The 18,326-nt window shown below is 32.1% G+C and overlaps 2 protein-coding genes across 2 annotated transcripts; both read right to left on the bottom strand.

The window, feature by feature from the left end:
• Window positions 1-854: 854 nt before the first annotated feature.
• On the bottom strand, window positions 855-4,461 carry LOC111703019 (insulinoma-associated protein 1a). Its single transcript, XM_023474860.1, has 5 exons — window positions 4,397-4,461; window positions 4,025-4,157; window positions 3,280-3,560; window positions 2,925-3,069; window positions 855-2,151 (listed from the first exon to the last, which is right to left on the bottom strand). Exons 3-5 carry the CDS (start codon window positions 3,479-3,481, stop codon window positions 1,881-1,883), a joined length of 618 nt encoding a protein of 205 aa, XP_023330628.1. The 5' UTR covers window positions 3,482-3,560; window positions 4,025-4,157; window positions 4,397-4,461; the 3' UTR covers window positions 855-1,880.
• Window positions 4,462-4,803: 342 nt separating this feature from the next.
• On the bottom strand, window positions 4,804-9,362 carry LOC111703015 (uncharacterized). The gene is made up of 3 exons (XM_023474853.1): window positions 9,147-9,362; window positions 6,706-6,943; window positions 4,804-5,036 (listed from the first exon to the last, which is right to left on the bottom strand). The coding sequence occupies exons 2-3, from the start codon at window positions 6,941-6,943 to the stop codon at window positions 4,804-4,806; spliced, it is 471 nt and encodes a 156-aa protein (XP_023330621.1). The 5' UTR covers window positions 9,147-9,362.
• Between the last annotated feature and the right edge of the window lie 8,964 nt (window positions 9,363-18,326).

The raw sequence follows: 18,326 nt of genomic DNA, 5'->3' as shown, positions 1-18,326 counted from the left end.
AGAAAAACTGGTTTAAATTGTTTTTAGAAAATGAGTTCTATTCATTTACAATCATATTGCTCTTCGACAAAATATTAATGCCGATTTTTTATTATGTTTGAAAAAAGGAAATGAAGGAAAATAATGCAAAAGATACAATTTAGATGAACAAGAATAAAAACAATTAACAAAAATAAAATTCCAATTAAGTCTTTCAAATTAATTAAAAAGGTGTCACATTACATAGAGAAAAAAAAACATCTTTTTGTTAAAACACAAGTTTTATGTCAAATTCTAAAGAAAAGTTCAAATTTTTCATTCTTTTGACGTTTGGTAACTTTAATTATGTATTTTAAATCAAATCGTGAATTGTGTTTTTGTATGCTAATCTTCCATTCTGAACTTTCACATTGCAGAGCTGGTTTAGCCTCCAGCTATGCAAACACATAATATGCCATTTTTCTAAATTTGCAAAAATCTGAGCAAGAATCTGAGCCAATTTTTGCAACTAATTTTTTTTAAATCTCTTTTTCATTGTCTTTTCGTCAAACTAGTTTGTCATGAGCACTTCGGCTTAGGGTTTCTAACCGGAATCCATCGCGTGGAATTGCGCGAAATTAAAGTAAAATCTGCTGCGTTGGATGCAAAAAATTTTCATTTTCTATTTGAAAATTATTCGAAATTACGATTTTCAAATTTATTTTATCATAATTATTTATATTTTCATAAGATAATTTGTTTGTAAAAAAATCCTGCTAAATTTTAAAATAAAAAAATAAAAAATCAGTTGTTAAAATTTTATTGGAAAAATTATCACATTTATAGTTAACACATATAGATTTATAATAACATCCCCCCCCCCTCGACTCCCCCCTTCGATCCTGGACACAGCAAAAAAAGTTTAAACCAGAGTTTATTATTTGAATTCCCCTCAATGCAGTCTCCCGTCAAAGTGTAGACCCCCTTTAGCATACGTGAGGCGCCAACACTGACATTTCTCTATTAATTGATTTCAATATTTATTAAACCTTATATCTTCTCGGTTTAGATTTTAGGGGAATATACGAATTATAAATGGTTAAAGGGAAAACTTGGGAATTCTGGGAAGAAATATGAGAGAAACCATAACTGATCGGTAATCGCTGTGTTTCTTGTATTGCTCATATATTTGAGATCAGAATACACACATTATTCTATTTTTTGAAAATCACAATGCTATTTGCTCGAAAATGTCCAATCAGATTGACGTTGTATAAACCATACAGCCAATTAGAAGCTGGTAAATTTTGCGCGTAATCAATGAGAGAACTTTCAGCTGTAGGATTTCAGCTGGAGGATTTCAGCTGGAGGATCGAAATCAAAAGTGTCCAGAGTGGAAATCAAGATTAAGAATTTCCAACACATAAGTTTCCAATTCAGAATAAATGGATACATCAAAAAAACTTGTTTTTCAGGAAATAATATGCTAGAAAGTCTTGGGTTAATCAAAAAACTAAATCCTGAAAATGAATCCGACTTTTTCAGAATCCAAATGGTGTCCTTTCGATCGTTTTTAGGTTTAGTCGTGGGTGGTTCTATTTCCTCTTAGACTTTTTAAAAAATATACAGCAGTTGATGCCATATTCTCAAATCTTAACCGATCTTCTTTTTTAACATTAAAATTATTAACGGGACAAACAAAATCTTGTTTTTGTAGCAAATTTTATGCACGTTCTGTTTTAAAGAAACACCCTGTATCATCTTAAAATTAGTTACAAGATTTAACAATTTTTTGTGAAAGTTATTTTTTAATCAAACTTCGAAAGTTTTTGAACTTCCAAAGAGAAATCAACTTAATATGATATTTTCTTCAACGTAATTTAACAATATTATTTTTAAGTGAAATATAAATTTAGTAAAGATTAATCTGTTGAGTTTTTTAGTAGGTTCAGAATAGAGTAGGATAATTGTGTACTCTTCTCATTTTCATCTTCCTCATCACAACTGTTGTTGTTGTTGTTGTTGTTGTTGTTGTTGTTGTTGTTGTATTCTCCCAGGATGTTGTTGTTGTTAAGTACTGTTACTCCAAACTTTGGTTTATGCCAACGTCTGTGGGAAGCCAGGTTGGCGGGGCAGTTGAACATCTTTTCGCATTCAGGACATTTGTACTCTACATGTACTATCATTGAACACCTAAACATTGTACTCTACATGTACTATCATTGAACACCTAAATATTGTACTCTACATGTACTATCATGAAACACCTAAACATATACTCTACATGTACTACCATTGAACACCTAAACATTGTACTCTACATGTACTATCATGAAACACCTAAACATATACTCTACATGTACTATCATGAAACACCCAAACATATACCATACATATCACCCTAAACATCTTTGTTACTTGGTTATTTTCTGTAAAAGTATTTTGTGTAAATATGCAACAGAGACAATGAAAGAAATGGTCAAAATATAATATATTTTTTTTGTTCTAAAGAGACAACAGAGCTTCCCTTTTAGTTAGATAAAGTTTCAAATGCACCATTGTGAATAGGAACATATGTCACTCTTGAAATTAAGTAATACAAAAAGTACGTGAAATTAAATAATACAAAAAAGTACGTTTGCAGTAATTTTGAGAAGAATTGCGGATTACAAAGTTGCTTGTTAATTCATGGGAGTAGGACAGAAATTACAGATATTTCTTAGTATCTTTAAATAGATTGAACTATTCGGAGAAATCGTTCTTTTTGGAATTTTCTCTTTAATTAGTACAGCTTTGTTATCTAAAGACTAAGAATTTGTGAAATAAATATTTAGAAAATGTTCCTTTTGGTATTTGATTTATTTAGAAAAATATATTCAATCAAATTTTATTTGCTTCCAAGCTTTAGCTAAGTAATAAAGGATTGAATATTTTTCCCGAGATTTCAAGTAATTGAATTGAATTACCTGTGTTGTGCCAAACCAAATGCGTCAGTGTACACTTCCTTGCAAAGACGACATAAGTATTCTCCAATTTTGTTTTCTATCTTTGCCAGTTCTTCCTTTGCTTCATCGGTGACCTCCACAAGGTTAAGAGTTGGGTCGATATCGCCTAAAAATGTCCTCATTATATTATATTCAATTAAAAACAAATCATGAAGCAGATCTTTTTATCTTGGTCATAATTTTGGAAATAAGTTTATATCAAGCCTGTTAGTTACACTAAGTGATGAACTCTTTTTTTGGGGGGGGGGGGAGATAATAATTATAAAATTAAAAGAATCACTCTATGTTTGAAAATTCATAAATCATTTATCTTAACCTTTCTTTATCTCTACGTCAACGTCAGAAAGGCGCCTGATAAAGGTTCCCGAGACAGGACTTGTCATATCTTCTTCAGTTTCCTTCTTCTTCATCTTCATCTTTCGTTTCTTCCCCTCAACATCCTCCCGAACCCGTCTCTTCCTTGTGTCCTCGCCAAGCCTGGAGAAGTCGGTCTTCTGGATGTTCTGGGACGAACTCATCGGGGAGAGTCTAAAGTCAACTGGGGCATGGGAAAGAGATGGAGAGACAGGTTCTGCTGGAAGCTGCTGAACTGGGTATCTAAAAATTAATTCATTATAAAATACATATAAAAATATCAGATGACATTTTTTCCTCAGAAATCCTTCTAACAACCTAAATTATTAAGGGCTCAGTCCAAAATTAACCCGAAATGTATCTTAATATTGCCAAAAGTTGAGCCCCAGGTTTACCTAAAGTTTATCTAAATAATGAGAAAATTCCAGCCCAAGGTTTACCTGAAGTAATCTGAATATAAAGAAAAGTCCAGCCCAAGGTTTACCTGAAGTAATCTGAATATAAAGAAAAGTCCAGCCCAAGGTTTACCTGAAGTAATCTGAATATAAAGAAAAGCATCCAGCCCAAGGTTTACCTGAAGTAATCTGAATATAAAGAAAAGTCCAGCCCAAGGTTTACCTGAAGTAATCTGAATATAAAGAAAAGCACAGCCCAAGGTTTACCTGAGTTGTATCTGAATATTAAAAAAAGTCCAGCCCAAGATTTACCTGAATGCATTATACTGAGATTGTTGAAGAAGGGCCAGCCTACTGTAGAAGAGTTCAGATTTCTTGGCAAGACAATACTGGAAGAAATCAGCTTGTAAACGTTCTGCAGCTGTTCTAAGAGACAGGGCTATTCCTAAAAGTTAATCTGTTTAAAGGGATATACTGAGAAACTTTTTTACAATTATTTACTAAAAAACGATGAAAGTAGATAAAAAACATGCGCTTTTAAGCCAAGTTAAGATTAAAGGAATTTAGTTCTGCTCAGATATAAGAATTAACTAACACATGCCTTTAATGGGAGTGGACTGTTCCCCTTTTTATAAATGCCCATATAATGAATAATTCTTGTAAAAATCAAAAATGTATGTTTACCTGTTTGAGCTTCTGCTGAACTACTGGTTTGTGCTGGACTAAAGAAATATTATCTTAAAATCATGTTTTATAAATGTAATTATGAATATTTGAAACGTGATGGTTTAAACCTTTGATATTTTACACTTGTTTGACGTAAGAGAATTCATAGTTTGAAATATCTAATGTCTACAATGTACACTCTGATCTTTTCAGGCTAAATTACAGGTTTCAAAAACATGCTGGATCGAATCTCCACTGGGTAGCCTGACTGGACAGTACAACTGAATGCATGCACACTGCGTGTTGAACCCGCACAGATCATGCAACCTTTAGACTGGAATGCACGTTGGGTTGCAAAGGTATAGGATTTATAAAATCAGAATTTTTGGCAAAGACTCAATTTTTGGAATTACATTTTTTGAATTTTAAGCTATTTTCCTTAAATTGGAAGCGTTAAATGCAAGCCCAGGTTTATGGCCCAGATATTCTTCGCCTTGCTCCAGATTCCTGGAGCCAGCGAAGAAGTTGGAGGTAGGGAAGATGTTGGGAGCAAACCCTTGCTCCATGCTTGTCTGGAACCTTTCTTGGAGCTCTCGTCTTCGTTGCTCCATAATCAGATATTCGTGTTTAGCTGGCAAATCTGCTTGTCTCAAAAAACCTAAAAATTTGAAATTTTAATTTTTAAAATCTTTTTATTGGGCCTCTTTTTATAGTTCAAAGGTTAAAAGAAAGCTAAAAAGCCTGAGGCCAGTTATTTGTCCATATCTGCAATCTTTTTGAATAGAAGTAAGTCAAACTTGCTAATTAAATAAGTATTAAAGAAAAACTTTTATGGATTTATTTTTATTCTTCTGTTGGTGTCAGATGCATTTTTAATAATCTTTTCTTACTTGATTTAAATAATATCAAACTGACAACATACACAATTTCATAACAATTAAAAAGGTGAAGCAAATAATATAAAATATGCACTGACCAGTGGCCGGGTATCATTGAATAGGTTGCATAATGCATACCCCTAAGATAACCGTTTCTACCAAGATTATAATGCAAGGAAAGTTAATCGCAGTTGCGTATACTCTGCGTACATCTCTGGGCGGAATTTGTAAACAAGAATAGATGCATAAGTGTTCGTTTAGTATCGGAGAAGGTTAAAAGCATTAAATTTTGATAATTTTGATAATTCACATAATAGTGTCCTATGACCAGAATATGTCATTGATTTTTTTATGTGAAAGATGGATCCTATGTCAGGCTTCGACATCCGTCTTGTGTTTACATTACCGCCCAGAAACAGTACACTGAAGTACAAAAGATGCGTACACCTCTGAAATAACTTTCCTTGCATTATAACCTTGGTTTCGACTAAGGATGTAGTTTTCTGCCCAGGTTTATCAATTTAAGAAGAATATTTAAATAAAAATAAAAATAAAAAATAACTAAGCAGAACGAAAAGGTCAAATTTTTGCGACATTACTGGTACAACTTTGAGACTTCGTACCTCCTCTAGTTTTGATCTTACTCGCTAATTTATCAGAGTTGAAAACTTTAGATGAGCTATCCTTAATCCCGATTACTTAATCACAGTATCCAATGGACACACTTTTGATTTTCTTCTTAAACCGTTCTTTTTTGGAAATAGAAGAGAAAAATCAAAAACCGTTTTTTTCAATTTAGAGGCTCCCTCCCGTTTCTGTGTATAATCGTAAATGATGCCCAAAATTTCAAATTTATCGGCTTCTTATATGCGACTATGATTGGTTGAATTTTATACACTTTTCAGGATACAAGTACAAGATTAGGTTAGTCTCGATATTAAGAAAAAGAGAGGATCAAGCATTAATCTCAATATCCACCATTCTAAAGTTTTCAGCTCAGGTTATCTATTAGAAATTCAATACCTCTACATTAAAAGAAGTTATGATCAAAAACATACAAGTTTCAATTTTACGTGGAATTCACTTTAAAACGTGATTTAGTTTTTCATCTGAAAGGAAAAGCTTGTATTTTTTTCATTGTTTTATCTCACGGCTTTGTTGCAAACTTCTAACGAAGAAGAAATGCAACGTTTTCATGCACAAATGACATTTAGAAATGTTTAATAAAGTAGAAGAGACTGTTGCCGGGATTTTAAGTGACCCCCTTGATCAGATCAATAATGTGGAAGATATTCTGTCTTGAAAAGTTTTTAATACTGAACATTTTTCCATTGTGTCTAACCAAGTCACTGCTTGAAGAGAAACCACAAATGAAAACATGGATAGCGGCATTATACGCTACCCGGGAAGTTTAAACAAGGGTGACAGTGTAACATTTGACCTGCGTACCTGGGGACCGATTATTCCTCTCTTCTTGAATATCGAAGAAACCCCGGTCTTGACAACTAGAGTCTAGCTTGACATCCCTCCCCTGGGTCTCCAGCTTGATCTCCTGGTCTCCGCTGTACAGCCTAATGTCTTGGTCCCCGCTGTACACGCTACTGTACCTGCTGCTGTACACACTACCGTCAGATCTAGTATCCTCAGCTGTACTCTCTCCTGTACACTGCAGTACGGTTTGCGGCATCTTCAAAAAACATGAATTTTTTTCAGATAAAAATAAGAAATAGCGCAATCAAAACATACAGTTAAAACGCACAGCACAGTTAAAACGTACAGTTAAAAACTTTTGACATCTATTTATAAAGCAGTTATCTCTGTATCATTGTATGTTCGATCATAACTCAGGAACCCCTTGACCGATTTCCGTTAAACTTTTTTTAGGACAATCGTTAGACTCACAGTAATTATTTAAGTCTTTAAAAATACTTAGTTTAATAAAGTTATTTATACTTCCAGGCAAAGCTGGGTTCCCGAACTAGTTTTTAACAAATAATGAAAGTTTTTTTTTTGTCATTTTAAAAACCATTTTCAGTTAAATAACAAAGTATAAGAAGAATTGTTAAAAAACAGCTTTACGTAACCGGATTTATTATTTTCTAATCCTATATCTTTCCAATCTATATATAAATCTATGAAGTATTTTTGATCAAACTGTCTGAGTTTGAAATACCTAACACCATCAAGTTGGAAAGATATAAAGATGAGAAAATTTGAGTTTGTGGCAAAAGCAAAAAACTCAATTCCTTTCTTCGATTTCTCTCTGAAACTTGAACAAAACAATTTGCAAAAAGTTAAATAATAAGAATAAAAGTATAGTTTTTTTAGTTCATTAAGTTTAAAAGGTGGAGGTTCTAAATTAATGACGGTATTGATTGTTGACAATTAAATCTCGAATTTCAATTTCAAAAGAAAATTTGAAATATTTTTAGCCATTCACAAATATTTCGTATTTGAATTTTTAATTCTGATATTTCAAAGAAAATATTTAAAATATTTGAATCTTTAAAATAAATCCATTTTAATACAAACAATAAATTTTAAGGAATTTTTTTTACTGAAAATATTTGTTAAAAAGAAAAAATTCTAGTTCCAAATAAAAAAAAAATAGTTTCAAATGCAGTTGTGGAAAAAAAGTTAGACCACGACGCTATTTAACAAGCACCATGTTTAAAAATAAAATATCGCTTGAATTTTTAACCGTTTTCATAGATCTCGTTATTTTCTAAAGAGTATTTTGATTTTATAATATTTTGTCACTTAAAGTTACTATGGGAGAATTCACAGTAATACAAAGGTTGCAAGCCCCGCACGCAAACAAACGATGAGCATTTTGCCAATTACTTCTTAGAACTTAAATCAATTTCTTTAAAGTTCTCAAATGTGAGTAAGTGCACTGTAGTTTCAGTAGAAGTAAATATTTCCGTTTACAGTTTAGTCCCAATATAAGGAATTATCTCTAATTGGATAATAAGCTAAATAGAAAGATAGATCATACTTCTATGACATTTCTATTGGTTCAGAATAGACACCAGTAACACATGGCTGTACGCTGATTATATCAGGTGCTAATGGAAACCAAAGACCAAGGCCACTCCCATGTATGCCGAGTCCATTAACGCCTGATCCAATCAGGGTTCAGTCATGTGTTTGTTGTCAATTCTGAACCAATAGAAATTGTATGGCGGTAACATCTATCTTTCTATCTATCTCATTATCCAATTAGAGTTATGAATCCTTCAATCGGCGCTATCAGTAAATGGAAATATTTCCTTCTACTAAAACTATAGTGAGGCGCGTTGAGATCAATTAAAGTTGGCTTTAATTTCAGACTAAAAATTTTAACATGCAAGTTTTACAAAAATTACATTTTATAGCGTTTACTGACAAAAAAAAATATGTTTTTTTAATATTAAAACAAAACATAATTTTTTTTAATTTCTGCAATTACCCTAACGGAGAAAAATATGAAAATTAAATTTTTATGAACTGTTTAAAATTTCCAAATACAAATTTACGAAAATTTTATGGATATTCATTAATGAAAAGAACTAATTAATCAGGGTCAGAGATTTAAAGGTTGGTCATAAACATATTTTCAACACTTTTCTATTTTTAGGAAAGTATTCTTTATATATTTATTAACTATATAAATGTTATGTCAAGCTTCAAAAAGAACAAATAACTAAATAAAATCTAAAAATGGTATATGGAGAAAAAATAATGATAATTGTTAGGTTAGAAAATATATGAAAATAACTATTTATTAAAATAGGAAATCTAAAGATTTTTAAAAAATGTTTACAAAGTTAATGTCAAACTAAAAATTTTCAAAGAAGAAGTTAAAAAATTGGCCGGAAATAAAAAATATTCAATGGGTTTGAAAATACCTGCAATATTATGAGAATGTTTTCTTGTAATGGTTCTGTTTCAACTACAGAATACCGGAATCCAACCAAAGAATCCGCGAAACAACTTTTACAAAATATCCTCGGAAACCAACCAATCAAAGACGAGATACCTCTCCTCTTGCGGAATACTTGGACTGTGATTGGTCGGTCTGGCGTCCGGAGTAAGTACAACGGATGCTGGTAGTTTTCTTTCGTAATTTCTTCTCCCTATTGGGCGTCTTTAAAGCAATCTGGAACTGCTCCCCCCCTCTTCCCATACCCAATCCATAACTTGGATACCCCTGAGGTCCCTCCCTCCCATTTCTGTGTATATGTGTAATGTTTCTATCCATCTTTTATTCATCTTCTATCCATATTCTATCCATCTTCTATCAATCTTCTATCAATCTTCTATCCATCTTCTATCCATCTTCTTTCCACCTTCTATCCATCTTCTATCCATCTTCTATCCATCTTCTATCCAATATTCTATCCATCTTCTATCCATCTTCTATCCATCTTCTATCCATCTTCTATCCATCTTCTATCCATCTTTCTTGAGAGTTAGAGTAAAAACATGTTAGCAGCTTTTCAAAACCTAATCATTATACAAATTTGACCTGGGAATGAAAAGTGAGACACGGTTGAACCGCTCAGATATGATTCAGTCACTTCTTCTCTGCTTAAACTGGCGCACAAGATAAGTGGTTAAACTACGTACATAGTGCATAGTGCAACTTTACTTTTTACTATTTATTAAATCTAGTAGTTTTGAGAAAAATAAAGCAAAAATAGTGCTTTTTAAAAATGGTAATCTTATTAAATAATTTCTAAGAAAGGGTTTGATTCTCCTAAAAGAACCAGGTTCAAGGTTTGTTAAGGGAGTGACCGTCAATGTAAGGAGGTTGAACTAAATATGCAGTATTGTGAACAAATTTTTTAGGATTTATTTAAGACATATAAAACGTTTCCACGATGTATGCTGAGTTTGAGCGCAAAGTCGACGTTCAAGATCATGAATTGTGGTGGGCACATTTTTAGAAACAGTTTTTTAAAATTATTTAATGACGACGACGAAAAATAAAGTAAAAATTATACAGAAAACTAATTATGTTTAGGAACATATTTCTCAAAAGATATTTGTCAATAAATCTAGGTTAAAATCAAATATTTCGTATTCATCTTTTTATTGATTGTCTTATTCTCAATAAATTTGTTCGCAGATTTCTACAAATTCTTCAAATATCGTTTTACAATAAAAAATCCAGAAAATCTTCAGAAAATCTTTGTGAATAATCATAGATTAAAGAAACTAATAATTGAATAAGATTACTTATTTTCAATGATAAGAGTCAATTTTTATTTTCTCGACCTGTTACTAAACAAATAATTAGTTTAAAGAAATTTTGTTTCTTACATTTTTTGTCGTCGTTATTTAATAAATAAAAAACGATTTCCACCGAAATTCATAAGTTTGAACGTCGACTTTGCGGCTTGTAAATATATGTCGTAGAAACGTTTTATATGTCTCAAATGAATCATAAAAAATTTGTCCAACAAAACTACATATCTAATTCAAACACCATACATTGCCGGTCACTCCCTTTAAGAAAAAAGTTCTTTTGACGATCTAACAGTTTTGGTTGAATTAAAATGTTAGTGCAAATTTTGTAATTTTAATGTCAAATTCTTTATTTAGTGATCTCTTAAGGAGCGCTGGTTATCATTCATTGATTATCATCTATCCTTCCTTTATCATCTTCTATCCTACCTTTATCATCTTCTATCCTTCCTTTATCATCTTCTATCCTTCCTGTATCATCTTCTATCCTTCCTTTATCATCTTCTCTTCTTCCTTTATCATCTTCTATCATACCTTTATCATCTTCTATCCTTCCTTTATCATCTTCTATCATTTCTTTTCATCTTCTATCCTACCTTTATCATCTTCTATCCTTCCTTTATCATCTATCCTACCTTTATCATCTTCTATCCTTCCTTTATCATCTTCTATCCTTCCTTTATCATCTTCTATCCTTCCTTTATCATCTTCTATCCTTCCTTAATCATCTTCTATAGCTTCCTTTATCATCTTCTATAGCTTCCTTTAATATCTTCTATCCTTCCTTTCTCATCTTCTATTCTTCCTTTATCATCTTCTATAGTTTCCTTTATCATCTTCTATTGCTTCCTTTAATGTCTTCTATCCTTCCTTTATCATCTTCTATCCTTCCTTTATCATCTTCTATCATTTCTTTATCATCTTCCATAGCTTCCTTCATTATCTTCTATCCTTCCTTTATCCAATTATATCCTTTCTCTATCATCTAATAAAAGATATATAAATATAATGTTAATAGATTATATTGTTTTTTAAATTCCGAATTATTTACGCTTATTGAATATTTGATTTTACCGTTGTATAAACTCTTTTTTTGAGTGGAGGTTTATAAAGTCTTAATGGAATGGAATGGGAGGGGGGGGGGAGGTAAATATCCTTATTCCTTAGTTGACATGTTGTGTGCTATGTAACAAAATATCTTAATAAAACAATACCCCGGTACAGGGCACCTGCACTATACTCATTGTTTTTATATCAGAAATTAAAACAAATAATCAGGTTTGATGCTTCTTACCCCCACCCCCCCCCCCCCTCACTCTTAGACTACCTCATCCCCTTCCCTTCCAGCACACCTCCCCCCCCATTCACAGTCTCTCCTTCGCCCTTTTTCCGTTTCATTTCCTTTCCTGATCCTGCCAGCAAAGAAATAAGAAAGACGACTGTGGCGCAGCATGAAAATGTGCTGTACTACTGTACGTGTACTAACTGCTAACTGTCATATAATCTTCATTTTTTCCATGAAATTCTGTAAATGTTGATAGGAAATGTGGAAATTCTGTAAATGTTGATAGGAAATGTGTAAATTCTGTAAATGTTGATAGGAAATGTGTAAATCTGTAAATGTCGATAGGAAATGTGGAAATTCTGTAAATGTTGATAGGAAATGTGTAAATTCTGTAAATGTTGATAGGAAATGTGGAAATTCTGTAGATGTTGATAGGAAATGTGGAAATTCTGTAAATGTTGATAGGAAATGTGGAAATTCTGTAAATGTTGATAGGAAATGTGGAAATTCTGTTAATGTTGATAAGAAATGTGTAAATTCTGTAAATGTTGATAGGAAATGTGGAAATTCTGTAAATGTTGATAGGAAATGTGGAAATTCTGTAAATGTTGATAGGAACTGTGGAAATTCTGTAAACCTTGATAGGAAATGAGGAAATTCTGTAAATGTTGATAGGGAATGGGGAAATTCTGTTCATGTTGATAAGAAATGTGTAAATTCTGTAAATATTGATAGGAAATGTGGAAATTCTGTAAATGTTGATAGAAAATGTGGAAATTCTGTAATTGTTGATAGGAAATGTGGAAATTCTGTAAATGTTGATTGGAAATGTGTAAATTCTGTAAACCTTGATAGGAAATGTGGAAATTCTGTAAATGTTGATAGGAACTGTGGAAATTCTGTAAACCTTGATAGGAAATGTGGAAATTATGTAAATGTTGATAGGGAATGTGGAAATTCTGTTAATGTTGATAGGAAATGTGTAAATTCTGTTAATGTTGATAGGAAATGTGTAAATTCTGTAAATATTGATAGGAAATGTGTAAATTCTGTTAATGTTGATAAGAAATGTGAATATTCTGTAAATATTGATAGGAAATGTGTAAATTCTGTTAATGTTGATAGGAAATGTGTAAATTCTTTAAATATTGATAGGAAATGTGGAAATTCTGTAAATGTTGATAGGAAATGTGTAAATTCTGTAAATGTTGATAGGAAATGTGGAAATTCTGTTAATGTTAATGTCAATTATTTTCATTGTTTCTAAAGAAAAAAAATAAAATTAATAATTAACTTAAATATGTCCGTTGTGTTTGTATCCATACTATTATTTTAGTATAAAGAATACGGATTAAAAATGCAAACTGCAAAACTGCAAAACTGCAAACGGAGAGAATGACAGAAAAACATGTTATATTTCTTATCAAGATAGACATTAATATTTCTGTGGGCTCTAACTATTTTTTGTAATTTAATACAGTGGTACCCATAAAACGAAAAATAGAAAAACGAAATTTTCAGTAATCTGATTTTTCAATAATAAATTGTTTTTTTTTCATGTTCATAGAATTATTCAAAATCAAAACTTGAAAAACTAAAAGTGCTAGAAAACCGGAAGTTTGTCTCTTCAAAAATATCTTTTAGACATTTAGGAATTGTTTTACCAAAAAGCTGGTAAACATGATATTCTGTAAGCTTGCAGTGCGCTGTACATACGTCATAACGTCATAGCGTTTCAAAACTGTTATGGAGTAGGTATTTGCTACATTGTTACTTTGACAGAAGTGTAGAAAAACCTACTCATAATGCCACTACCACTGGGCGCAATATCGTATGCTATGTCAACCAGACAATAGTGATATATTGATCAATGTCTCAAACAGGACACAATCCACATAGCTACAATACCGTGAACTATCAACGCCACTAAAACTGGGCGCGATCTCCTTTGCTATGTCAACCAGACAATAGCGATCTATTGATTAATGTCTCAAACAGGACACAATCCACACGGCTACAATCCTGTGAACTATCAACGCCACTAAAACTGGGCGTGATCTCATTTGTTTTGTCAACGGGACAATAGTGATCTATTGAGCAATGTCTCAAACAGGACACAATCCACATAACTACAATCCCGTGAACTATCAACTCCAATAAAACTGGGTGCGATCTCATTTGCTTTGTCAACCAGGCAATAGTGATTTATTTACCAATGTCTCAAACAGGACACGACCCACATGGCTACAATCCCGTGAACTATCAACGCCACTAAAACTGGGCGTGATCTCATTTGCTATGTCAACCGAACATTAGCGATCCATTGATCAATGTCTCAAACAGGACACAATTCACACGGCTACAAATCCGTGAACTATTAACGCCACTAAAACTGGGCGTGATCTCATTTGCTATGTAAACCAGGCAATAGAGCTCTATTGATCAAAGTTTCAAACAGGACACAATCCACACGACTACAATCCTGTGAAGTATTAACGCCACTACCACTTTTTTGCGATTTCCTTTGCTATGTCAACCAGACAAAAGTGATCTATTGATTAATTTCTTATTTAAGACACGATCTCAATTTCTATGTTTCATCCATCATTACTCTCAACACTGTAATTAAAGCGGAGTTTCTTTATCAACTATTGTATTTAAGGTTTATATGTTACAAGTTAAAGTTGATAGACGTAATTACAATTCCTACGTCGTTATTATATCTTTGATGTTTGCCAAAATAATATTTTACTAACATCCTTTATAATTTAGCAGAAAAATCAACTTAAGGTATACAATTTTGTTGTTATTTTTTAGATATACATATAGATAGATAGATAAAAAGATAGATAAATAGATAGATTGATTGATAAATTGATAGATAGATAGATAGATAGATAGATAAATAGATATATATAGATTGATAGATAGATGGATAACAATGTAAATATTTGTCTATAATGAACATTAACTAAAATGAACCTCCACATATTTACAAAGCATAGACTCGGCATTTACGATCAGGAATTTGCTGATTCAGTTTATTTCGTTCATTTACTTCTCCAGAATTGTGTTTTATTCTTCCCGTTCTCGATTCTATTATAGGATAGTTCTTCTAAGGGTATTTTGTCATTTAAAGTTATTTAAGACTCAAGTTTTTGGATTTAAGTTGCAACTAGTTTTCCACAGAGCTGAGTTGGGTTTATTAAACCGAACTGGGAACTTTTGAATGGTGGATATCGGGATTAATGCTTGATCCACTCTTTTTCTTAATCGCCAGATTAAATAATTCTTGTTCTCCTCTTGCTATTAATCTCCAGAGCTGGGAACTTTAGAATGGTGGATATCTGAATTAATGCTTGATCCACTCTTTTTCTTAATCTCCAGATTAAATAATGCTTGCTCTCCTCTTGTTATTAATCTCCAGATTAATTAACCGATCTGGATTAAGGATATCCCATTCTAAATTTTTCAGCTCCGGTTAATTATTGTATTTGGCGGTTTTTCATGTTTAGAATTGGTTGATTTGAGGGATTTGATTAGGATAAGACTCTCATGTATTCTCTATGTTTCCTTCTATTCATTTGTAATTCCCTGTAACTGTGAACTTGAATTTAACCTTGGAATCCTCGTATTTTAGGATTGTCTGCTCTGGTCAGGTCGTCTTTACAGTCTTATCCTTTGTGGGGTAACCTTATACCTTGTTATTCGATTGTTACAACGCTGAAAGAGGACTATGTAGTTAATGCCCTACTCTTAAAACTTCGTCCAAAACTGTATCAGTCCAGGTACAACCCGTCAACTATAAATGTCCCCCAGCGATCGATGTCAAAACAATGTATCAAACAAGCTCTTAACCCTATTCCTGTTGGGGGGGGGGGTCAATTTGACCCCCCCCTGTAGTTTTTTTTACATAACTCAAAAAGTATTGGTCTGAGGCTATTGATATTTTCTGACTTTTCCTACATACCCAAAGCCCTCCCTTTAGGCCTAAAACCGGGCTTTCATACTAACTGTCTGAGTCCTCAGGCACACTGCCTGAATGACTGCTTTTTCCTGTAACTAACTAAATCTTTGTTTTGACCCACTTTCACTTGTCAGATTTTGATAAAATTTAGCTTTTTGGAAAGCCTATGACATAAGGAAACGGATTACACAAGTTTTGCGAAAAAAAATTGCAAATTTTTTGCAAACAATATTTCAAAGGAAATTTGCACCTTTCTAGTTTTTCTTGATTAAAAATCAGGTTATTTAAAATTTTGCAAAACTTTTTGCATATTTGAAATGGCATGGTCAAGGGCTTTTCAAAAATGTATAATATATCGTTTTTTGGACAATTTTTTTTTGCAAACATTTTTACTATATAACTAGATTTTGCAATAAAAAATTCAATTTTTGCAAATTTGCAATTTTTTTTGCAGATTCTAAAAGTAGAGCACAAGAGCTTTCCAATGATGTATCATTTGTCATATTTGGACATTAAACATGGGATTTAGAGGGGGGGGGTCAAATTGACCCCCCCCCCAGCGTATGTTTCAACGGGAAGATCTGGCTCTAAATGTCACACAGGTATACAAGTGTAGCTATCAAACAAACTCTTAATCAATCAATGCCACTCTCAAGGCAAGATCTTAGCCCGTATGTTTCAATGAGGATGATTCAGCTCCAAATGTCACGCAGGGACACAAGCATAGCTATCAAACAAGCTCTAAATCCATCATTGCCACTCTTCAGGCAAGACCTCAGCCTGATTGTTTCAACAAGGACAATTCAGCTACAAATGTCACTCAGGGACACAAGCATAGCTATCAAATAAGCTCTTAATATCGATCAATGCCACTCTCAAGGCAAGATCTCAGTCTGTATGTTTCAACAAGGACAAAAATTACTCTCAACACTGTAATCAAAGCGGAGTCTCTATATTAACTAATGTATTTAAGGTTTATATTTTACACGTTAAAGTTAATAAACGTAATTACAATTCCTAGGTTATTATCTATATCAAATGATTAAGGCAATCATGTTACATATTACAGCACAGTTGAAATAGGTGCAGTCATTATATATATTACAGGATTAAGCTAATCCTGCTACATATTTATTTGAAACTCAGTTCAAATGAATAATGGGTCTTACGTAGAAGTTTACAAACATAGATAGTTAATAATGTACTGCAGGTTTACAGAATATTGTGTTACCCGATATGTATTACATATAGACAAAAATTCAAATGACCTGAATTAGTAAATAGACGTGTTCAATACACAACAGTATCCTTTACACCGTTGTTAGACAAGAACGGCGGAGACTGTTTTATATTTAAGAAGTATTAAGATTTACATTGAAGAAAAAAATATTTCATAATCATTGAAAACCCCAATGGTCAGTTTTTAATTCTTGGATTTTCTTATTAGTTTTCTTAAAAGAATCTTTTCTTATTATAAATATAATTTTTCATTCGTGAGAAAACATGTTTATAAGATGATGGTATAAACCTTATCACTTGAATCAATAAGCTCACAGATTAATTTCTAGAGATTCTAAAATATTTTGCGGTGAGGGGGGATTACCCCCCCCCTCTCCCTAGAGAATACTCTGTAATTATCAATACACTTTGATCTGATTCCCCTTATAACGTTAAGTTTGTTTTAAAAATATACCTTTCTAATAACGTTAAGTTTGTTTTAAAGATACCTTTCTGATAACGTTGAGTTTGTTTTAAAGATTTCCTGGATTAAAAACGGTGCTGGGTTTGTTATATGTTGAATAAATCAATAAGGTCTCCTGTATTCTGCATACTGCATACTCCCTGTTAACAGCTTCTCTTGGTTTACTTGTAAACTTGTAATTTAAAAAAAAGGCTTGATTGAAATCAAAACGTTATTAGAAAAGTCGTCTTCCTTGTATTGATATTATCGCCGACAAAAAAATCTAGTTTGAAATATTGAAATTGGGTTGCAAAGATTTAAAGATTGAATAAATTAGATAAGAGTTTTTGGCAAAGACTCAATTCTATTAAGGCATGAACAACTATTTTCTTTGATACTTAAATATATTTCCATAACTATGTTTTTTTTTTGCATAATTTTAAAGAATACGATTTAATTTCTTTACATTTAGTGTTTTAAGCCGGATCTGCTGATATCCATCTTAATTTAATAAAACGATTAAAAAAAAAAATTATTGAGTTTAAAAATTATATAACGAATTTTCACATTTTTTTGAAAAAAAAATAAACAAAAGTTTAAAACTGGTGCTAGATAGAGTTGAGTAGTAATAATGAAAAGACAAGACAATTTCACTCTTATTATTAGGCGCTCAAACATCGAGAAATGACGACTTTGCTATTTTATTTACAGCATCGTCCTTAAGAGTACTTTCTAAAGTGTGGTTCCAGTACTGATTGAAATATAAAATAAAAAGGAATAATGCGCATACTAATACTTAAACTATTGTCACATTATACCCTCTAAGCCCCCCTCCCCCTAATATTATGTCTGAATGAGGAACCTGCCGAAATTCAATCTCAGTAATCATATATTTAGTCACACAA

The sequence above is a fragment of the Eurytemora carolleeae genome, unplaced genomic scaffold, assembly GCF_000591075.1.
Source record: "Eurytemora carolleeae unplaced genomic scaffold, Eaff_2.0 scaffold519, whole genome shotgun sequence".
NCBI classification, from domain to species: Eukaryota; Metazoa; Arthropoda; class Copepoda; order Calanoida; family Temoridae; genus Eurytemora; species Eurytemora carolleeae.
The sequence above is the reverse complement of the archived record's forward strand: the minus strand, read 5'-3'. Positions and strand labels throughout refer to the sequence as shown.

What these genes read in the sequence shown, in the direction of transcription:
- LOC111703015 (XM_023474853.1), bottom strand. Translation starts at nt 6,943, where the DNA reads ATGCCGCAAACCGTACTGCAGTGTACAGGAGAGAGTACAGCTGAGGAT. An exon ending in GAGGAATAATCGGTCCCCAG is followed by an intron (nt 5,037 to 6,705) that starts GTACGCAGGTCA and finishes TCAAATTTTTAG; the next exon opens with GTTTTTTGAGACAAGCAGAT.
- LOC111703019 (XM_023474860.1), bottom strand. Translation starts at nt 3,481, where the DNA reads ATGAGTTCGTCCCAGAACATCCAGAAGACCGACTTCTCCAGGCTTGGC. An exon ending in TGACGTAGAGATAAAGAAAG is followed by an intron (nt 3,070 to 3,279) that starts GTTAAGATAAAT and finishes GGACATTTTTAG; the next exon opens with GCGATATCGACCCAACTCTT. An exon ending in TTTGGTTTGGCACAACACAG is followed by an intron (nt 2,152 to 2,924) that starts GTAATTCAATTC and finishes TACAATGTTTAG; the next exon opens with GTGTTCAATGATAGTACATG.